The sequence below is a fragment of the Anabas testudineus genome, chromosome 16, assembly GCF_900324465.2.
Source record: "Anabas testudineus chromosome 16, fAnaTes1.2, whole genome shotgun sequence".
NCBI classification, from domain to species: Eukaryota; Metazoa; Chordata; class Actinopteri; order Anabantiformes; family Anabantidae; genus Anabas; species Anabas testudineus.
Window position 1 is genome coordinate 9,076,326 of NC_046625.1, and position 15,538 is coordinate 9,091,863.

General features: G+C 40.3%; 2 protein-coding genes across 5 annotated transcripts in view; one reads left to right on the top strand and one right to left on the bottom strand.

Annotated features, from left to right (window-relative positions):
• flot1b (flotillin 1b) lies at nucleotides 1–5,744 on the top strand. Its single transcript, XM_026370605.1, has 13 exons — nucleotides 1–131; nucleotides 718–773; nucleotides 1,243–1,318; nucleotides 1,587–1,677; nucleotides 2,114–2,257; nucleotides 2,390–2,509; nucleotides 2,857–2,952; nucleotides 3,079–3,231; nucleotides 3,390–3,571; nucleotides 3,680–3,725; nucleotides 3,812–3,949; nucleotides 4,293–4,457; nucleotides 4,536–5,744. Exons 2-13 carry the CDS (start codon nucleotides 731–733, stop codon nucleotides 4,563–4,565), a joined length of 1,284 nt encoding a protein of 427 aa, XP_026226390.1. The 5' UTR covers nucleotides 1–131; nucleotides 718–730; the 3' UTR covers nucleotides 4,566–5,744.
• A 268-nt stretch (nucleotides 5,745–6,012) lies between these two features.
• ddr1 (discoidin domain receptor tyrosine kinase 1) overlaps nucleotides 6,013–15,538 on the bottom strand; it is a 35,400-nt gene continuing 25,874 nt past the window's right edge. For 2 of the 4 annotated variants that reach the window (XM_026370513.1, XM_026370510.1), the window contains 9 exons: nucleotides 14,580–14,740; nucleotides 13,841–14,048; nucleotides 12,891–13,004; nucleotides 10,438–10,733; nucleotides 10,216–10,343; nucleotides 9,339–9,536; nucleotides 8,987–9,254; nucleotides 8,653–8,802; nucleotides 8,128–8,268 (listed from right to left, as the gene is read on the bottom strand). In XM_026370513.1, the coding sequence (XP_026226298.1) occupies nucleotides 8,128–8,268; nucleotides 8,653–8,802; nucleotides 8,987–9,254; nucleotides 9,339–9,536; nucleotides 10,216–10,343; nucleotides 10,438–10,733; nucleotides 12,891–13,004; nucleotides 13,841–14,048; nucleotides 14,580–14,740 (1,664 nt within the window). Of the gene's footprint in view, nucleotides 8,269–8,652; nucleotides 8,803–8,986; nucleotides 9,255–9,338; nucleotides 9,537–10,215; nucleotides 10,344–10,437; nucleotides 10,734–12,890; nucleotides 13,005–13,840; nucleotides 14,049–14,579; nucleotides 14,741–15,538 lie in introns of all 4 variants that reach the window. The other 2 variants (XM_026370512.2, XM_026370514.2) reach the window with 2 other exon arrangements.

Genomic DNA, 15,538 nt, shown 5'->3' on the forward strand with positions numbered 1-15,538 from the left:
GCCATCGTCAACTTCCCCCTCCACAAACGGACATTTTTATCATTCCAGTTGAATTAAAGGATCTATTTCTGTCCAAAACCAGTCTTAGACTTACTCTAAAAAGAAGGAATTTTAGTACTGACCGAATTTCGGTAAGTTAAACAAAGTTAAATTTAATATTCACTTGAATAAGTCGTGCAGTAGGGACTCGTAGCCGTAGTGAAAACACAGGGGCTGTTTTCTTCCAACACAGACCCGCTGCCTTTTAACAGCTAACGGGAGTTAGCAGGAGTTAGCATGCAGGCGAACGCTCTTTGCAGACTTTCATTTGGTTTTAGTTTTAATATAATGTTACTGTGTGTCTGACGTTATTCTTTGGATTGTGCTGATCTGTCTAAACTGTTGTTAGGAGGAGGAACAGTCAACTTCCCAGTGGACATATAACACCACAAGATTAGCTAGTTAGTTGTGAGGTCGGTTTGAACGAATGACATAGACATTTGTTATTTATAAGTTACAACAATATATTCTGACTGCACATACAAGCAATACTTATTAACAAAGTGTTCAGACAATTGTGAATGTAAAAGTCTGATATTATTGAGGTGCCACCTATTTAAGATGCACTTAAAGTTTCTCCGAACTCGAGGAAATGTGGTTGTTGACTGTCATAAAACACTAATGGTTCAAAATGCATGTTTACTACAATAGGTAATGTTGTTGTTCTCATTTCATCAGCTCAGGAATCAACATGTTCTACACGTGTGGCCCCAATGAAGCCATGGTGGTGTCTGGTACGTTAAGATATAAGCTTTATTTTGTTTGCTTCTGTCTCTTCCATGATTATCATTCAGGAACATAGGTAATGAAAAACTCAGCTAATAAAATACTTTGGCTATCTCTCTGTTATTCTGTATTGTTGTTACAAACTGCAGTTTTACTAGGTATGTGCTAAGTATATAAAATGTCATTAGAATCGTGTAGTAAAGTAAAAGGAGGCCAGTTTTGTAACTACTCAGTTTGTGTCATGTGAGGGATTCATTTATCACATGCCTTGTGATAAGATGAGATTGAGCAAACCGTCCTTTCAGCTTGTAGTAAGATAGGGATTTTACAACTTGCTTAAAATGTGGGATATGAATGAAAATAATTACTCACATTGTTGTAGTACATGTTTGAAAGTCTGCACTACATGGGTATCTAGCTGGGTGTTAATGCTTAATATTTATAAGATCTGTTTTATGCTCCCCTCTTTTCCACCAGGCTTTGGTCGTTCTCCTCCTCTAATGATTGCTGGAGGCAGAGTGTTTGTCTTCCCATGCATTCAACAGATCCAGAGGTGACCCAATTTACACTCTTTATTCCATTCATATAGATACCAAATATCTGTTTGACTAGGACCCATGGATTAGCAAATAGTAATATAACATAGAACAGAAATCTGTTTGTGACATAAACGTCCTGTATCTGTTATTGGGCTGCTGCTCATCAACAGCATGGTTGATTTAATTTCCTTTATGTCTTTTGCTCTGGCTTTTCCTTCTTGCTGTCTGGCATTTTATCTCATCCACTCCACCTTTCTTTTTGTTTGTGTCATACTATCTCAGAATCACACTCAACACGCTCACTCTAAACGTGAAAAGTGACAAAGTCTACACCCGCCACGGTGTCCCCATCTCTGTCACTGGCATTGCACAGGTATGTTTGTATTGAAAATGAAATCATTTGAATAAAAAAAACAAAGAAATAAATCTACAGGCCAGGGAAATGCTGTCTGACTGACATAGTAATGGATTTGTGATTCAAGTTAGAAGTACAAAATCCAGCAACACAATAAAATCAAATCAGTTCACATTCATTTGTCAGGGAAAAGGACTGATGATTATTCTTTAGACAATTTTTATTGTCATTAAAAAAGAGAAAGAAAGTGACACTTGGAAAAAGGTCATAGGCTGAAGAAGTTGGATGTTTTGACATCATAGGAAGATAATAAACATTTAGTTTTTTTGTTTATAAGTGACTTAAAATCAGATATCTGACTTTAAAGACATTTGATTCCCCGAATTCAACCTTTACACTGAAAATGGTTAGAAGCTAGAAGTGCTTCACATTTTGTGTATCTATCTTTTTCTAGGTAAAGATCCAAGGCCAGAACAAAGAGATGTTGGCGACCGCCTGCCAGATGTTCATGGGCAAGTCTGAGGCTGAGGTTGCTCAAATTGCATTAGAAACACTGGAGGGACATCAAAGAGCCATCATTGCCCATTTAACTGTGGAGGTTGGTGCACTGACATTCTCAAATTGTATAGTTCAGTGGTGTTAGGGATATAATTAATTTCTAACATAATAACTAAGTGAAGCCTACATACTGCAGGTAGTGATTGTAATGAATACATCTGTCACTGTGCAGGAGATCTACCAGGACCGTAAGAAGTTCTCAGAGCAGGTCTTTAAAGTGGCTTCTTCAGACCTGGTCAACATGGGAATTGGTGTTGTCAGCTACACTCTCAAAGATGTTCACGACGATCAGGTACTTCTGTCTGTTCAGATTAATTTTCAGTCCCAACACTAATGTCAAAAATCTCACACTCAAAACACCATAATTATTGGAGCATCAGGAGTTGTACTCTAACTGTGAGCTCACATCTTCTATGTGGAAGCTTTTAGCATCGGATAATGTCCACTGTTACAGTAATGCACTTAGGTGATTGATATTGACTCACTGTCTGTGACTGAGTTCCATCTGCAACCCTTCTGAGCATTACTAATAAATTAGGCCTAAGTGCTTATGTGGTAACCACACCATCTCTTGTCTTGGTGGCCTAATGTACTGTCTTCTTTTTTACCTTCCTTTGACTGTGTCTCTTCCTCTTGCAGGACTACCTTCACTCTCTGGGCAAAGCCAGAACAGCCCAGGTGCAGAGGGATGCCAGGATTGGAGAGGCTCAGTACAAAAGAGATGCTGTCATCAGGGTGAATTATTTTTATTTTTGTTATCATTCTGCCTATTTGTTTATCATGTGAAAATGAGAATAATCTACATTTTGAAAAGAAATATAAAACTTTCTCTATTTCTGTTCTGCTATTTTCGTGTTACAGGAGGCCCATGCAATGCAAGAGAAAGTGTCTGCTCAGTACAAAAATGAAATTGAGATGGCAAAAGCCCAGAGAGACTATGAACTGAAAAAGGCGGCCTATGATGTTGAGGTCAACACCAAGAAAGCTGAGTCAGAAATGGCCTATCAGCTTCAGGTATAGTCACTGCTCTATTGTCTGATCTCATAGGGCCACACTAAGAGCATGTTTGAAAGGTTGCTAAGTTTCTTTTTTTTATGTTTTGCTTAAGTAAGAGCAATCCAGATTATAGATAATATTTCAGTGCTTATTCTTTCCTCTGCTTCCCTCATCAGGTAGCCAAGACTAAACAGCGCATTGAGGAGGAAAAGATGCAGGTTCAGGTGGTGGAGCGGGCACAGCAGATTACTCTGCAGGAGCAGGAGATCATCCGCAAGGAGAAGGAGCTGGAGGCCAAAGTTAAGAAACCTGCAGAAGCTGAGAAATACCGTCTGGAGAAGCTGGCTGAGGCTCAGCGGTGAGTACTAGAGCATAATTCTGTTGTCTCATATTGTTCTGATGAGAGTTGAACAGTTTGCAGGCACAGGAGTGTGCATCAGTACAGTTAGTCTCTTCTTTATTGCAGCCTGCAGCTCATCATGGAGGCTGAGGCCGAGGCTGAGTCCGTCAGAGTGAGTTTACCCATATTGCTCTTTCACATCACTACTGTACATACTAGTGGTCTTTAAGCTTAATTCTAATTTGTGTGTCCATGTAGATGAAGGGCGAGGCTGAGGCTTTTGCCCTAGAGGCGAAGGGTCGTGCTGAGGCTGAGCAGATGGCCAAAAAGGCAGAGGCCTTTAAGCAGTACAAAGATGGAGCCATGGTGGACATGCTACTGGAGAAGCTGCCGCTGGTCAGTTTGACTTACAATAGAGCATTATTTCTATTAAATTTCATTCTTAGTTTGTTTTAGGTTTTAAATAAAAAGTAAGCTCATTTGAGTATGTTAAGTTTACACAGAAGGGCTTTTTTATTATTCTTTTTATGTTTTTATCTTGTGAGTGGCTTCTTGTGCTAGATTTTTTTTGAAGTCCCTTTTATGATGATTTGTTCTAATTGTTTAAAAAAAAATCTTCACATCATGATTCATTCAGTATTCTTTTTGAATTTCTGGCAGTTCCACACATATTTTCTTATGCAAACTATGAAAACGTGCATGTCAGTGAGTTGACTCCAGTGTTTTGTTTGTCCTGCAGATGGCCGAGGAGATCAGCAAGCCTTTATCAGCGGCCCAGAAGGTCACTATGGTGTCTAGCGGCGGCTCAGAGGTGGGAGCAGCCAAACTTGCTGGAGAGGTGCTAGATATCATGACCAGGCTGCCTACTGCTGTGGAGAAGCTCACCGGAGTCAACATCTCCCAGGTACATTAGAGGAGAGATCATTTGAAACTGAGCAACCAGATGGTAATATTCTAATTTTTAATGTCATTTCCTTCACAGGCTGCAGGAAGCACCACTCGTGTGCGTTAAGAAGAGGGAGAGTAGAACGAATCAGGAAAGATGTTCAGACTAGGAACCTAACATCTCATCATTGAACATAAAATAATTATACACACTGTATTCCTGACTGATTGTGTACATGCATGTGGTTCACTTGTCTTTTTTGCTGGTTTCTCCTTCATCCTATAGGAAGGGGCTTTTTCTTTTGCATTTATGTGGTTTCATCTTTTTTTTCCTCTGATCTGAGCTGTCGTGCTCTCTGTTTTGAGTGACAGCTAAAGCAGCTGCATCAGTTTTCATTATTGATGAAACTGCTAGTCCAAACAGGAATTCCTGTATTTTAACTTTATACTTGACTTTCTGTATGCAAGTTTTTACCTTTTTACTTTAATTAGCCTCCAGTGCCTGCATAGAGACTGGGTCAGTGAACTGTTATCCTTTTCTACATTTTTAATATAGTTAGTTTTTTGTGCCTTGTAAGCCGTGAATGCTGCTGAGCTCTTTTATCACAGAATCACCTCAAGCTTTTGTGTGTGGATGTATTATCGTAGTTTTTAGTTCACTATATACTTATCATATCGTAACATTTATTTCACTCTTTGTCCACATCCATTTTAAAGAAACAAAGTTGGTTTGTTAGTAGTTTACTCCACATATGTTTTTACATTAACAGACTGTTTTTGCACCCAGAATCATATTGGTCGTAAACCAAGTGGAAGGATTTTCTTTGTGATTTAGAATGAAGGGAAAGGAAGTGGTTATAGGGAGAACAAACTAAACGGGTTTCCTGTTGACAGTTGTGAACGTATGTTGTGGTTGGAAAAAACAATGTTGACTTTGCTGCACTGTACTTACCTTTATATGGCACCAACACACTTATCATCGTGTTGTTTCCATGTGCCTGCTGCCTCGACTTTAAACTGACTTACAGACTGTAAGATTTTTGATGTCCTTCATTTGTTGTAATGACTTTTCCATTTAACTGTGATGCTGGATCTTCAGATTTCAGCTTATGTTGGGTCTTCTAGCTGTGTAAGATCTTGAATAACAGTGAATAACACTGTTTCTGATTGGGAGCTCATTTTTTCTTCACTAACTGTCCAAAGTTTTCAACCTGCCAATCCTTATTCATTGTTACCTACAAGTGCCTGGTCAAAACTCTACTATAGTCCAATCGAGTTCACTAGTTAAGACAGTTTCACTTTGGTCCGGGAAGATGTCCTCATATGAACCTGGTCATCATTACAGATGGCTGGACTTTAGATTAACGCCAAATCAGCCTCTTCTACTTTTATATTCTTATAATATCTTACTATCCCATGTTGTTGCATGTTTGAAGGTTATAGTGTCAAATATTCAAAATGTAACTTGTGAAATGTAAGATTACGTAGACAATAAAATATGGTTTATTACTGAAATGAAGCCGTTCTGTTTTTTTCCCTATTGAGTCTCATCTAATGCAAAGTGGTACACACCATTTATTTGAAAAGGTTAACTTTATTAAAACATCTACAAAAATAGACAACACAATGAATTACAATGACATGAAGGTAGCAAGCGTTCTACAGAGATACAGAAGACCCCAAATGTAACAAAGCGTTTTCCATATATTAGTAAAGGAAATTACAATTCTGTCCTTAAAATATGTACATACTACAATGTTCAACTTCAAAGACGCAAAAGGATGAAATCAGACATCGTGGAGTGATGTCTAAGAACGTACACTATATATAAAAATAAGGGATAAGTTGAACTACAGTGTATCAAAAATGACTGACATGGTGTAACCATTCACTATCAGTAAACGTAATATGATCGTCTCAGGACTGATGTACAGTGCTATACATTTAACAAGGTAGACTGATTCTACCACGGTCAGCTTAATGTACTAACATGGGATAATGCAGAGGTTCACACTAAAAACAGAACACATCATTCCCTGTTTGAGGAATGCCGTAACTGTGTTTTTTAAAATACAGTAATGCATTTGGATGAGTGAAGATGAGTAAACATGTCTCAACATGCTGAAGGTTTCAGAACTAAAGGTTTTCCTATATTTTAAATGAGATGAATTGATGCTGTTCCATTTCTACATTTATATCCAAAGGTTTGGCGATAGCCCTGTGTACCCTGCCAGTCGTCCAACAGCCAGGATTGGCTACAACAACAGGTCAAGATAATGCATGGATAGATGGTTTGGCAGTATCTTAGGAAGATGATTTCAAACAGATGAAGTCCTTATAAAATACATATGCGATGCATTTTGATCTCCCTTGGCAAATATCTTAAAATAACTGCAGGTAAAATCCACATCGACAGGAATCATCATTCGCAGAGAAGGGTTTCATCATGGCTGGAGGGGTGGGGGGGGGGTTACTCATAAGATTTAAAGTGCAGCTGATTATGGAATTTTATATCTATCATTTGTATCTGGTTCCAATCCAGATACAGAAAAAATAAATTGTCAAAGCAGGCACATCTGAAGATGTCCCGTCCACTGCTCCAACTGGCAATACTGTCTCTCTGCTTGAAAAGCTGTTCCAGTTTGTGGGTCACATCTGTTCGACAGCAGCAGACTCTCCGCTTCTGTGCCTCTTTCCTCAGGTTTGAGAAGTCCACATGGCACCAGGGATAAAGTTTTTTTTTTTTTCCTCTGTGGCTCAAAGATGGGGTTCAAAAACGTTTACTAGGTCGGGTCGGTGGTTGAGAGATAATCATAATCACATTGCAGAAAGGGGGTTGCAGTTGTCTGGTCCACATCATTTCACACAAATCCACAGTAACGTAAGATAAGCTGCAGAGGTGGGTCAGGTTTAGGGCTGATCTATTGTATATAGGATTGATAAAGGGTCAGCAAACATGGTGAGATCTCCTGGTTGTGTATTGTTAATAAGAGATCTTTCTTAAGCTTGTGTCTAATCTTACTGCATTAGACTGTTTTATGTGTATGCAGGAGGTTATACATAGTATAAGTACTAAAACACCCCCTGTGTGTGCAGTGTAATCTCTGAACAAGAAGTTTGTGTGTTCTCACACAGTTCACAGCATATGCCTACCTTCACCCGTTACCCTGCATGTAGCATTTGACATATTGAAAAGAATAAGTCATAAAACTACTTTTTTATTTTTAATTTCCAAGCTTGTTAAGCTCATTGTTTGGAGTATTTTATTTCATTTAGCTTCTGCAGTTTCCCGCATTTTCAATATTTCTATATAATTCTATACAGTATTTAATCAACAGTCAGAAATTCTGTGTGTGTGTGTGAAGTTTGAGAGAAGAGAGGAAGTTTCTATGCAGACTGCACCCACCACCACCCAATATAAAATGATTGTTGCCCATCTAAAGCTGCGGTTAGTTTTGCATTTGGGGCTGGTGTCTGAAGAGGAAATAAACCGAACCAGCGGTGTCTCAGACCCATCCACCAAAAAAAGATATGAAGTATAAAAGTGAGCGACCCACTCTCCCTTCTCACGTGCCTCTGCTGTGCAGCACTACCACCACACCATGCCACCTTAGCAAGGATGCACTAACATACAAGATGTGTTCCATCTTTAACGTTGCTGTTCTTCTGAAGTTTCTCAGATTCTCTCTTTACACCATGTTCATGGCGTCCTCTGTGAGGAAAGAGTGGATGTAGGCAAAAGATGGACGGAGCTTGCAGTCTCTGTTCCAGCAGCTCAACATGAGCTCGTAGAGACCCTGAGGACACACAGCTGGCCTGCTCAGATACACCTGTAGGAGCGAGAGGGAGACACGTGTATGGAAATGAGTCTTGTAATCCGGCTTTTTCACACATTGTAGCACTTTTTCAAAAGCTGAGAAAAGGTTACCAAGACCGAACACTGGGTTGTAAAAACAACAAGAAGAAATATATATAAATATATAACTTCAACAGCTGAATACGTGTTGCACCTGCAGAACAGTCACCAAAGTTTTACTCTGATATCATGAACTTCCTCACTCTTTGTGAAAGTTGGTCTTAGTTGCACTTTAATTCAAAAAATAACTCAAAACTTTTCTGCAGAAAACTTAAAAATATAAAATAATAAATGCATTTGATACCTTTGCACCACTTTGGCTGTAGCGCATGTATGTGTGGGGCCCAGTGTGATGTACCTGTCTGCCTTGGTCTCTGAAGAACTCCCCAGCGTTGTCGATGACCTGTTCATCTGTGAGGTTGGAGTATGGTTGCTCCTGACAAACGCTCAGCATCTCCCACAGAGTGACCCCGAATGCCCACACGTCGCTGGCCGTGGTGAACTTACCCTGGGAACACACAAACACACAGATCAACTAAAACTGACACACTGCTAATTTAAAGGCTGGTAGTCAACTGGGTCCAATTTACACTTTAATTAAAACATCAAGATGAACATAGACATATACATGTCCTTCCATATCTGTCCAAATGTCAACCTTCACACACAGATTCACAAACACACACACTCACCATGAGGATACACTCCCAGGCCATCCAGCGTATTGGCAACACAGCTCTGCCTTGGATCCTGTAGTAGTCTCCAGCGTATAAGTTTCTGCTCATGCCAAAGTCTGCTATCTTGATGTGACGCTCTCCGCCCCGATCCTCTCCGCTCTCACCCCTCTCACCCCCAACTAGACAGTTACGTGTGGCCAGATCCCGGTGCACAAAATTGAGGGATGCGAGAAACTTCATTCCTGATGCTATCTGGCTGGCCATGGAGATGAGGGCTGGATAACTGAGGGGAATAAATGACAAAAATATAACTCCGAACTATGACTGTGTGTGCATTTCTATCTGTGCGTGCACATTTGTGTCTTACCTGATGGTGGAGATGTTGTGTGAAGGCCCTGTCTTATCCAGAAGCACTCGGTGGGACAGATACTGGTTCAAGTCTCCACATTCCATGTATTCAGTGACCATACACAAGGGATCACTGCTCACACACACTCCCAGTAGCCGGATGATGTTTGGGTCCTTGAGTCGCGACAAGATTTTCACCTCCTTCAGGAAATCGTTTCTAACAGTGAGAAAATAAAGTGTGAGATACAACAGAGAATAAAAAACTGATGAAGCAGAAGAAGGAAATAATGGTGAATGATTCAGAGTCCTGATTCTTTCATTGGACTAGTGATTCCCCTAAAAATCAGCACCTCCTACTGTGTTTCTTTTCACCTCATTGATTTGTTTTATTTGTCAGTATGTTTGTGGTGCTCCCATATGAATCTGTGGACATCTCTTCCCAGCAAACAGGCTCACACAAGCTGATTTTAAGTGTCCAGCACAAAACAGATGGAAAGCCAAAGTAAACAAGCATCAACATCTAGAAACGACAGGGACTCAGCCATTTGTTCTTAGGAGATGATAAATTGAAGCTGAAGGATATACTGGACTTGTATTTGAAAAGAAATTCTAGCTCAGCTTCGTTGTAAAAGCAAAATAACTCTAACTAACTTTAGTATTTCATCAGGAATGAATACGTTTATATGGTATGTGAAGGCCGGGAGAGTTGGTTTGCCTCCTATAGGGTTGAATATCTGAAATAGTGGTGTATTCCTTCAAATTCTGGTCGCTCTAAACAATTTATGATACTCTAGAAATTCCCAGACCAGCAGGAATGTTTCTGTTCAATGAGCATACAAGATGTACAGCTGTAAAAGAAAAACTGAAGGCAGAGTCCAGGCTCCAACGTCACAAACCTGGCATTTTTGGATGCATCTGGACGTAGTATCTTCACTGCCACCAGAAGAGGGCGACCTTTTCTCACGTTGAAGGGAAACTCCAAGTTTGGAAGGTCCTGAGGGTTTTCGATTTCACACAGGTGCACCTTTCACCGAACAAATACAGACATTGTTAAAACATAATAATGCTTCCACACACCCACGCATATAGTTTACAGGTTATTACAGGGCATTCCTTACCTCCCCAAACTGTCCCTCTCCCAGCTTCTCCTTAAAAATGAGACACTGGCGCGGCAGCTCTGGCAGTGGGGCAGCGTCGGCCCCGGGGCTCGAAGAGGCCAAGGCGGGCACGGCGTAGGTGTTGTTACCACTGACACCTTGCAAGCTCACAATATCTGCCTCAGCATAGTGGGGGACGCTGGGAGGCAGTGGGGGCGATACCGGGGGAGAAACGGAAGGGTAAGGAGGGGAGCCAGGGTAGGGAGGAGGCTCCTCCTGAGCAGGGTGGAAGCCCTTCTCCATGTCCAAACCACAGGCTGAAGGAAAGAGATCAGACAGGGTGGATGAAACAGAGAGATTTAAGAAAAGAGCTGCGTGATTATAAACAGCTTTGTTTTGCTTTAACGCCGTGAGAAAAAGACTCAGATAATAGAACAAATTCAGACAGCTTGTTTTAAAAGGAACAGTTTAGACTGGGGGAATTTTAGTTGACAACTAAAAAAAGCTTTGTGCACAATAGTTCTTCAAAACTGAACTTTACAATGATCTGTACAGAGACATAATACATATGATGATAAAAAAGAGCTCATGAGACACTGCTCTTATAAATAAAAACAGAAACCTTAGGCTAAAGCAATATGGCCTGATACAATTCTCAAAAAGCCATTTTTTAATTTTAGATGTCATTTATCTACTAATTGAGCCACTTCGACTTTGTAAAAGCTTGTTTATCATCATATTCTCTAGTTTTCAGTGCAGAGATTGGGGCTGTTAAGAGTCCAATTATTTGTCCAATTATTGTTCACACACACATCACAATTTGTCTGTATTCTGCATTTCATCTATTGTTACCATTCTTTACAGATACCAATGCCTTCATTATACAGCCTGTATACTATAGTAAGTTTAACTGTGATAGTAGCAATACCATCAAAATTAGCAACAAATATTACCGAACACCTCGTGATAGATGACTGAAGAATCTCAGCATCTTAAAGTCCTTCTTGGACATTTACTTTTAAATTAAATAAAAGTCTGCTGATTAAAATTTAATCAGCAAAGGTACAACAACTTAATATTCATCACAAATACCTCTGATGAGACTCTGACACCACACATCAGTCAAAGACTTTCGCAGAGTGTGGTGTTTGAATACCAAGTTGTTCTACTTTTGTTAAATTAATAATGGAGATGATAGAGATCTTTTCAGTCCACTTCAACGCACACAGCCTCTGCCCATGAATAGGAACACTGTAATCTAATGCAACGTGTGTGATTTATGCTGTGTCTATGAGATTTGTGAATCTGCTCAGAGCTAAATACTAACATCAGCATGCCAACACCCTGCACTGCACTTTTTCATCATCATCTAAATACAGTCCAGCACTCGACTCGGGGTGGGGTTGCATGTTGTTTTGTCTTTGGAGAGTGTCGAGTATAATGTTAAGTGAAAACAACACATGCTTTATTCATTATTAGGAATCAAAGTGCAAGCATAGACATCTCTAACATCACAACAAAAGTAAGTAAGTAGTCTCAAAGACTGTTTTTTACTCTCAATCACTTCGACTTGGACTCGAATCTTTTTTGGTTCTGACTCCGCTCGCCTGGAGATGGTCGTGTCTTAGGATCAACAAAGTTGGACTTGACTACAGCCCTGTTACCAGGTTTCACAATGCACATCTAAGGAAGGGCTTATAACAATTTCATGATGAAACACCTGCAAAACTAAAGTATTTCAATATGTAATAAAGCTTTGACTTGATGGCAGTGCTGGAAAAGTGTGGACATCATCAAATACATTAGGATACATATTCTGGGAATCACAAATGTCTGCTATGTCGAGGTTTCCTTGGACAAGACACCAACACCCCACAGTAGGGCCATCATCTACTGCAGATGCATGACATTATTATTATTATTATTATTATTATTATATTATATTAAATCTTGATGCAAGCCATTCAAGTAAATAGTAGAACAACTGGTTAGATGAACATTTTGACCTGGTGGTGGTGCTAGATGTTGTCTCTAGGCCACATGAATATCTCTACAAATTATGCAGATTATGTCATTTGATCCAACATTTGTTAAAGTCTGTCAAAGAAGTGGGCTGACAGACGTTGCTGACAGACAATGCCATCAGCCGTCATAGTTGGCACATCACAAGCATGGCTAAACAAAAGTCTATGAATTCTGTCTGATTCTTGAATACTTCGAAAAATTCCCCAAATACTAAACTATCCATTCAAACAAAGCACGAGTCATTTTGAGGGGTGAGTGAATGAGAGGCTAATTATGTGAGTGATAGGAGGAATGATGAAGGTCAGACACATGCAAGAAATCATATCTAATCATATCTAGGAAGCTTTTACATGAGCATTGACTGTCAACAGCTCGTGCTCTGGAGAGTTATAGGTGGGGCTCAGGCAGGTGCCCCCCTGACTGTGTTGGCCCAGTCTGAGGTTTCTTACCCTGGGGCACATTAAGACTCTTTTCCTGAGAGGTGCTGGGGACGACTAGGGGTCTTGTGCCTTTTCTGTGATCTGACAGGAGCAGATGATAGGCTGGGTTGTTTAGCAGCAAGGCTGGGAGGGCACACACACACACACACACAAATACACACACAAAGAAGACGTGGTGGGGTACACGGGGGGAGGTATAATGATATGGATCATACTTGATGTACAGTGGCACAACATAAGAAAAAATACACACAAACCAAAACACAATGAAATGTTAGCATATCCATTATAATATAAAGGAGGATGGACAGGTTGCATCAACACAGAGAAGAGCATAACAGGAACAGGCAAAGTTAACATGTCTTACCACAATCAAACATAACAAGAACCAATGGATAAAATAATATTTCTGTTACTTGTGTTATTGCAAACTAACACAGGCGCCTAGTAAAGACGGCATGCAGACCTCCTGTGGTGCAATGCAAGTGAAGGAATGCCTTTTCTTTACTCCTCTTTTTCACACTCCCTGTTTTCTTTTTCCTCCCTTTTGTCAGAACAATAGCTCTTTTGTGCCCCCTCTGCGCTGTGCATCTTCTTAGAGGCGCTCTCCTTCATAGGGTGTTGGTTTGATTTACTTTTGTTTGGTGTGGTGAAACACGCTGTAAAATCTGTGAGATGTATTCCACATTTTTCCCCTGCCGTTTCCCCTCTCCAAATGAGTTTGCTTATTGATAGGATCAACAAACAAAGTTTGTTGAAGCGCAAACTTGGGCACACAAATGAAGCAAGCAAGTCCAAACCACCCAAGTATGTTGTAGACCTTAAAATCATTCACATCTGGAGAGTTGCTTTCTTTTAAGTGCGATTTTCTGGACTAAAACAATCCACTACAACAGAAGCAACAAACTCTAAAGGCATCAAGTTACATAAAATTGTGTGGCTGAGTGTTTCTAACTTACCTGTGCTGTCTCTGTGATCCCTTGGTCGGAGCAGAGCACTTGGCTCCTGGTACTCTCCTTCTCCCTCTCTTTCATGCTCGCGGTCATCAGGGAAAGTGTGTATGCGCTGGTAGCGGCTCGAGTAGCTGTGTGTGTTGTTAATGACCACATTGTCTGAGGGGACTGACAGGTGGACCCGCAGCTCATCACTGGACAGACTGCCCTGGGCCTGGGATGTAGGATAATATGAATGTTCCAATTGAATCCCTTAAGCAGATGGTGAATAAATTGAGGAAACAGTCTGTAATCTTTAAACAACTAGGAATAAATGTAAAATGATTCCCGCCACAAATCCAGAAGGAGAAATAGTGGTATTCTGCCAATATACTGGCAGATGTTATGTCAGCCTGCTATCAGTCATTTAAATTTGGTTAAAGGGAGACTTCTCCCTGCTCACACAAGTTGGCATGTGCTCACTTAGGACTATTCAATCTGTAGAAATGAGTTCCAATGAAAGCTGTAAGATCTATGGATTATCCATTATTTCTGGAAAAGCAAATTAATGTAGAGTTTTACAAATATATCTTTTCACATCTTTGAGCAACACAAAGAAATATTTATTCATTTCCAACCAGCATTCCTTGGCTACATGCCGCTTCAGTTAAATAAGAAAATATGTGGCTGAACCGACGCCTTAAAGCTCCTAAAGCTGAACATGAGAATCCTACAGGTTCTAGTTACACCTCAACCGCTAACTCACCTTGCCCAGTATCTTTTTCCAGTATTGCCTCCACAGAATGACGGCTATCACAGCCAGCAGCAGAAGTATGATGCCCACCAGGCAACCTATCAGAATAGCTGTGTTACTGCTGTCATCCTTGGCTACAGGAAGCCCTGTCTTGAGAGTCACAGATGCAAATTCTGGCCAGAGAGAAGGAAAATACAAGATGAGGTTATTGTATTTGTGCTCGATGGCCTGAAAGTTGCAGATATGTATCAGTCTGATGTGATTTGTACAATCTGCTGTACAACCCCGTCTATGTGTTTGTGTGCATCTGCTACATGATGACTATGTGAGTGAGTAACTGGTCTTTCAGTACAGTCACACACACACACCCCAACATATTTCATGTGACTTACTAACATCTGATGGGGATTGACAGTGAAAGTATGCATCCAGTATCCACATTCACACCACAGGGATTCTCAGAGTCTGCTTTGAGAACAGACTGTGAGCTCTGTTTGGCTTCTCAACAGCTTTGCAGTGACTGTTAATCAGAATCACCCACTTATTTTTCTCCTTTGAAGGTCAAATGTGGCGTGTTGTTTGAATGAAATAGTGTCATCAGTATAGTTTAGTGTGAACTGTGCTCATAAACAAATATTAAAACCACTTTTAACAGGATAGAGTGGAACGAGTTCATCAGTTTAAAATCACATAACACATAACATACATGGCGTTTTTACATCCATGTATGCATATACAGTACCTGCAAGCACACACAAGATTTACACACATGGCCAAAACTGACGATAATCCTTTCTCTCCCTCCCTCTGTCAGTCCAACATCATGCGGGTAATAAATTAACCCAAACAAAGCTGTTCAGCCACAGCCAGTAACAAGGACAAAGCAGCATACATGCCACAGAAAACCATTTCCAGCTTTTTAAAAAGCCTGTTATTGTTTAGCTGTGTAGAATAAAGCCGGTTCCTGAAAA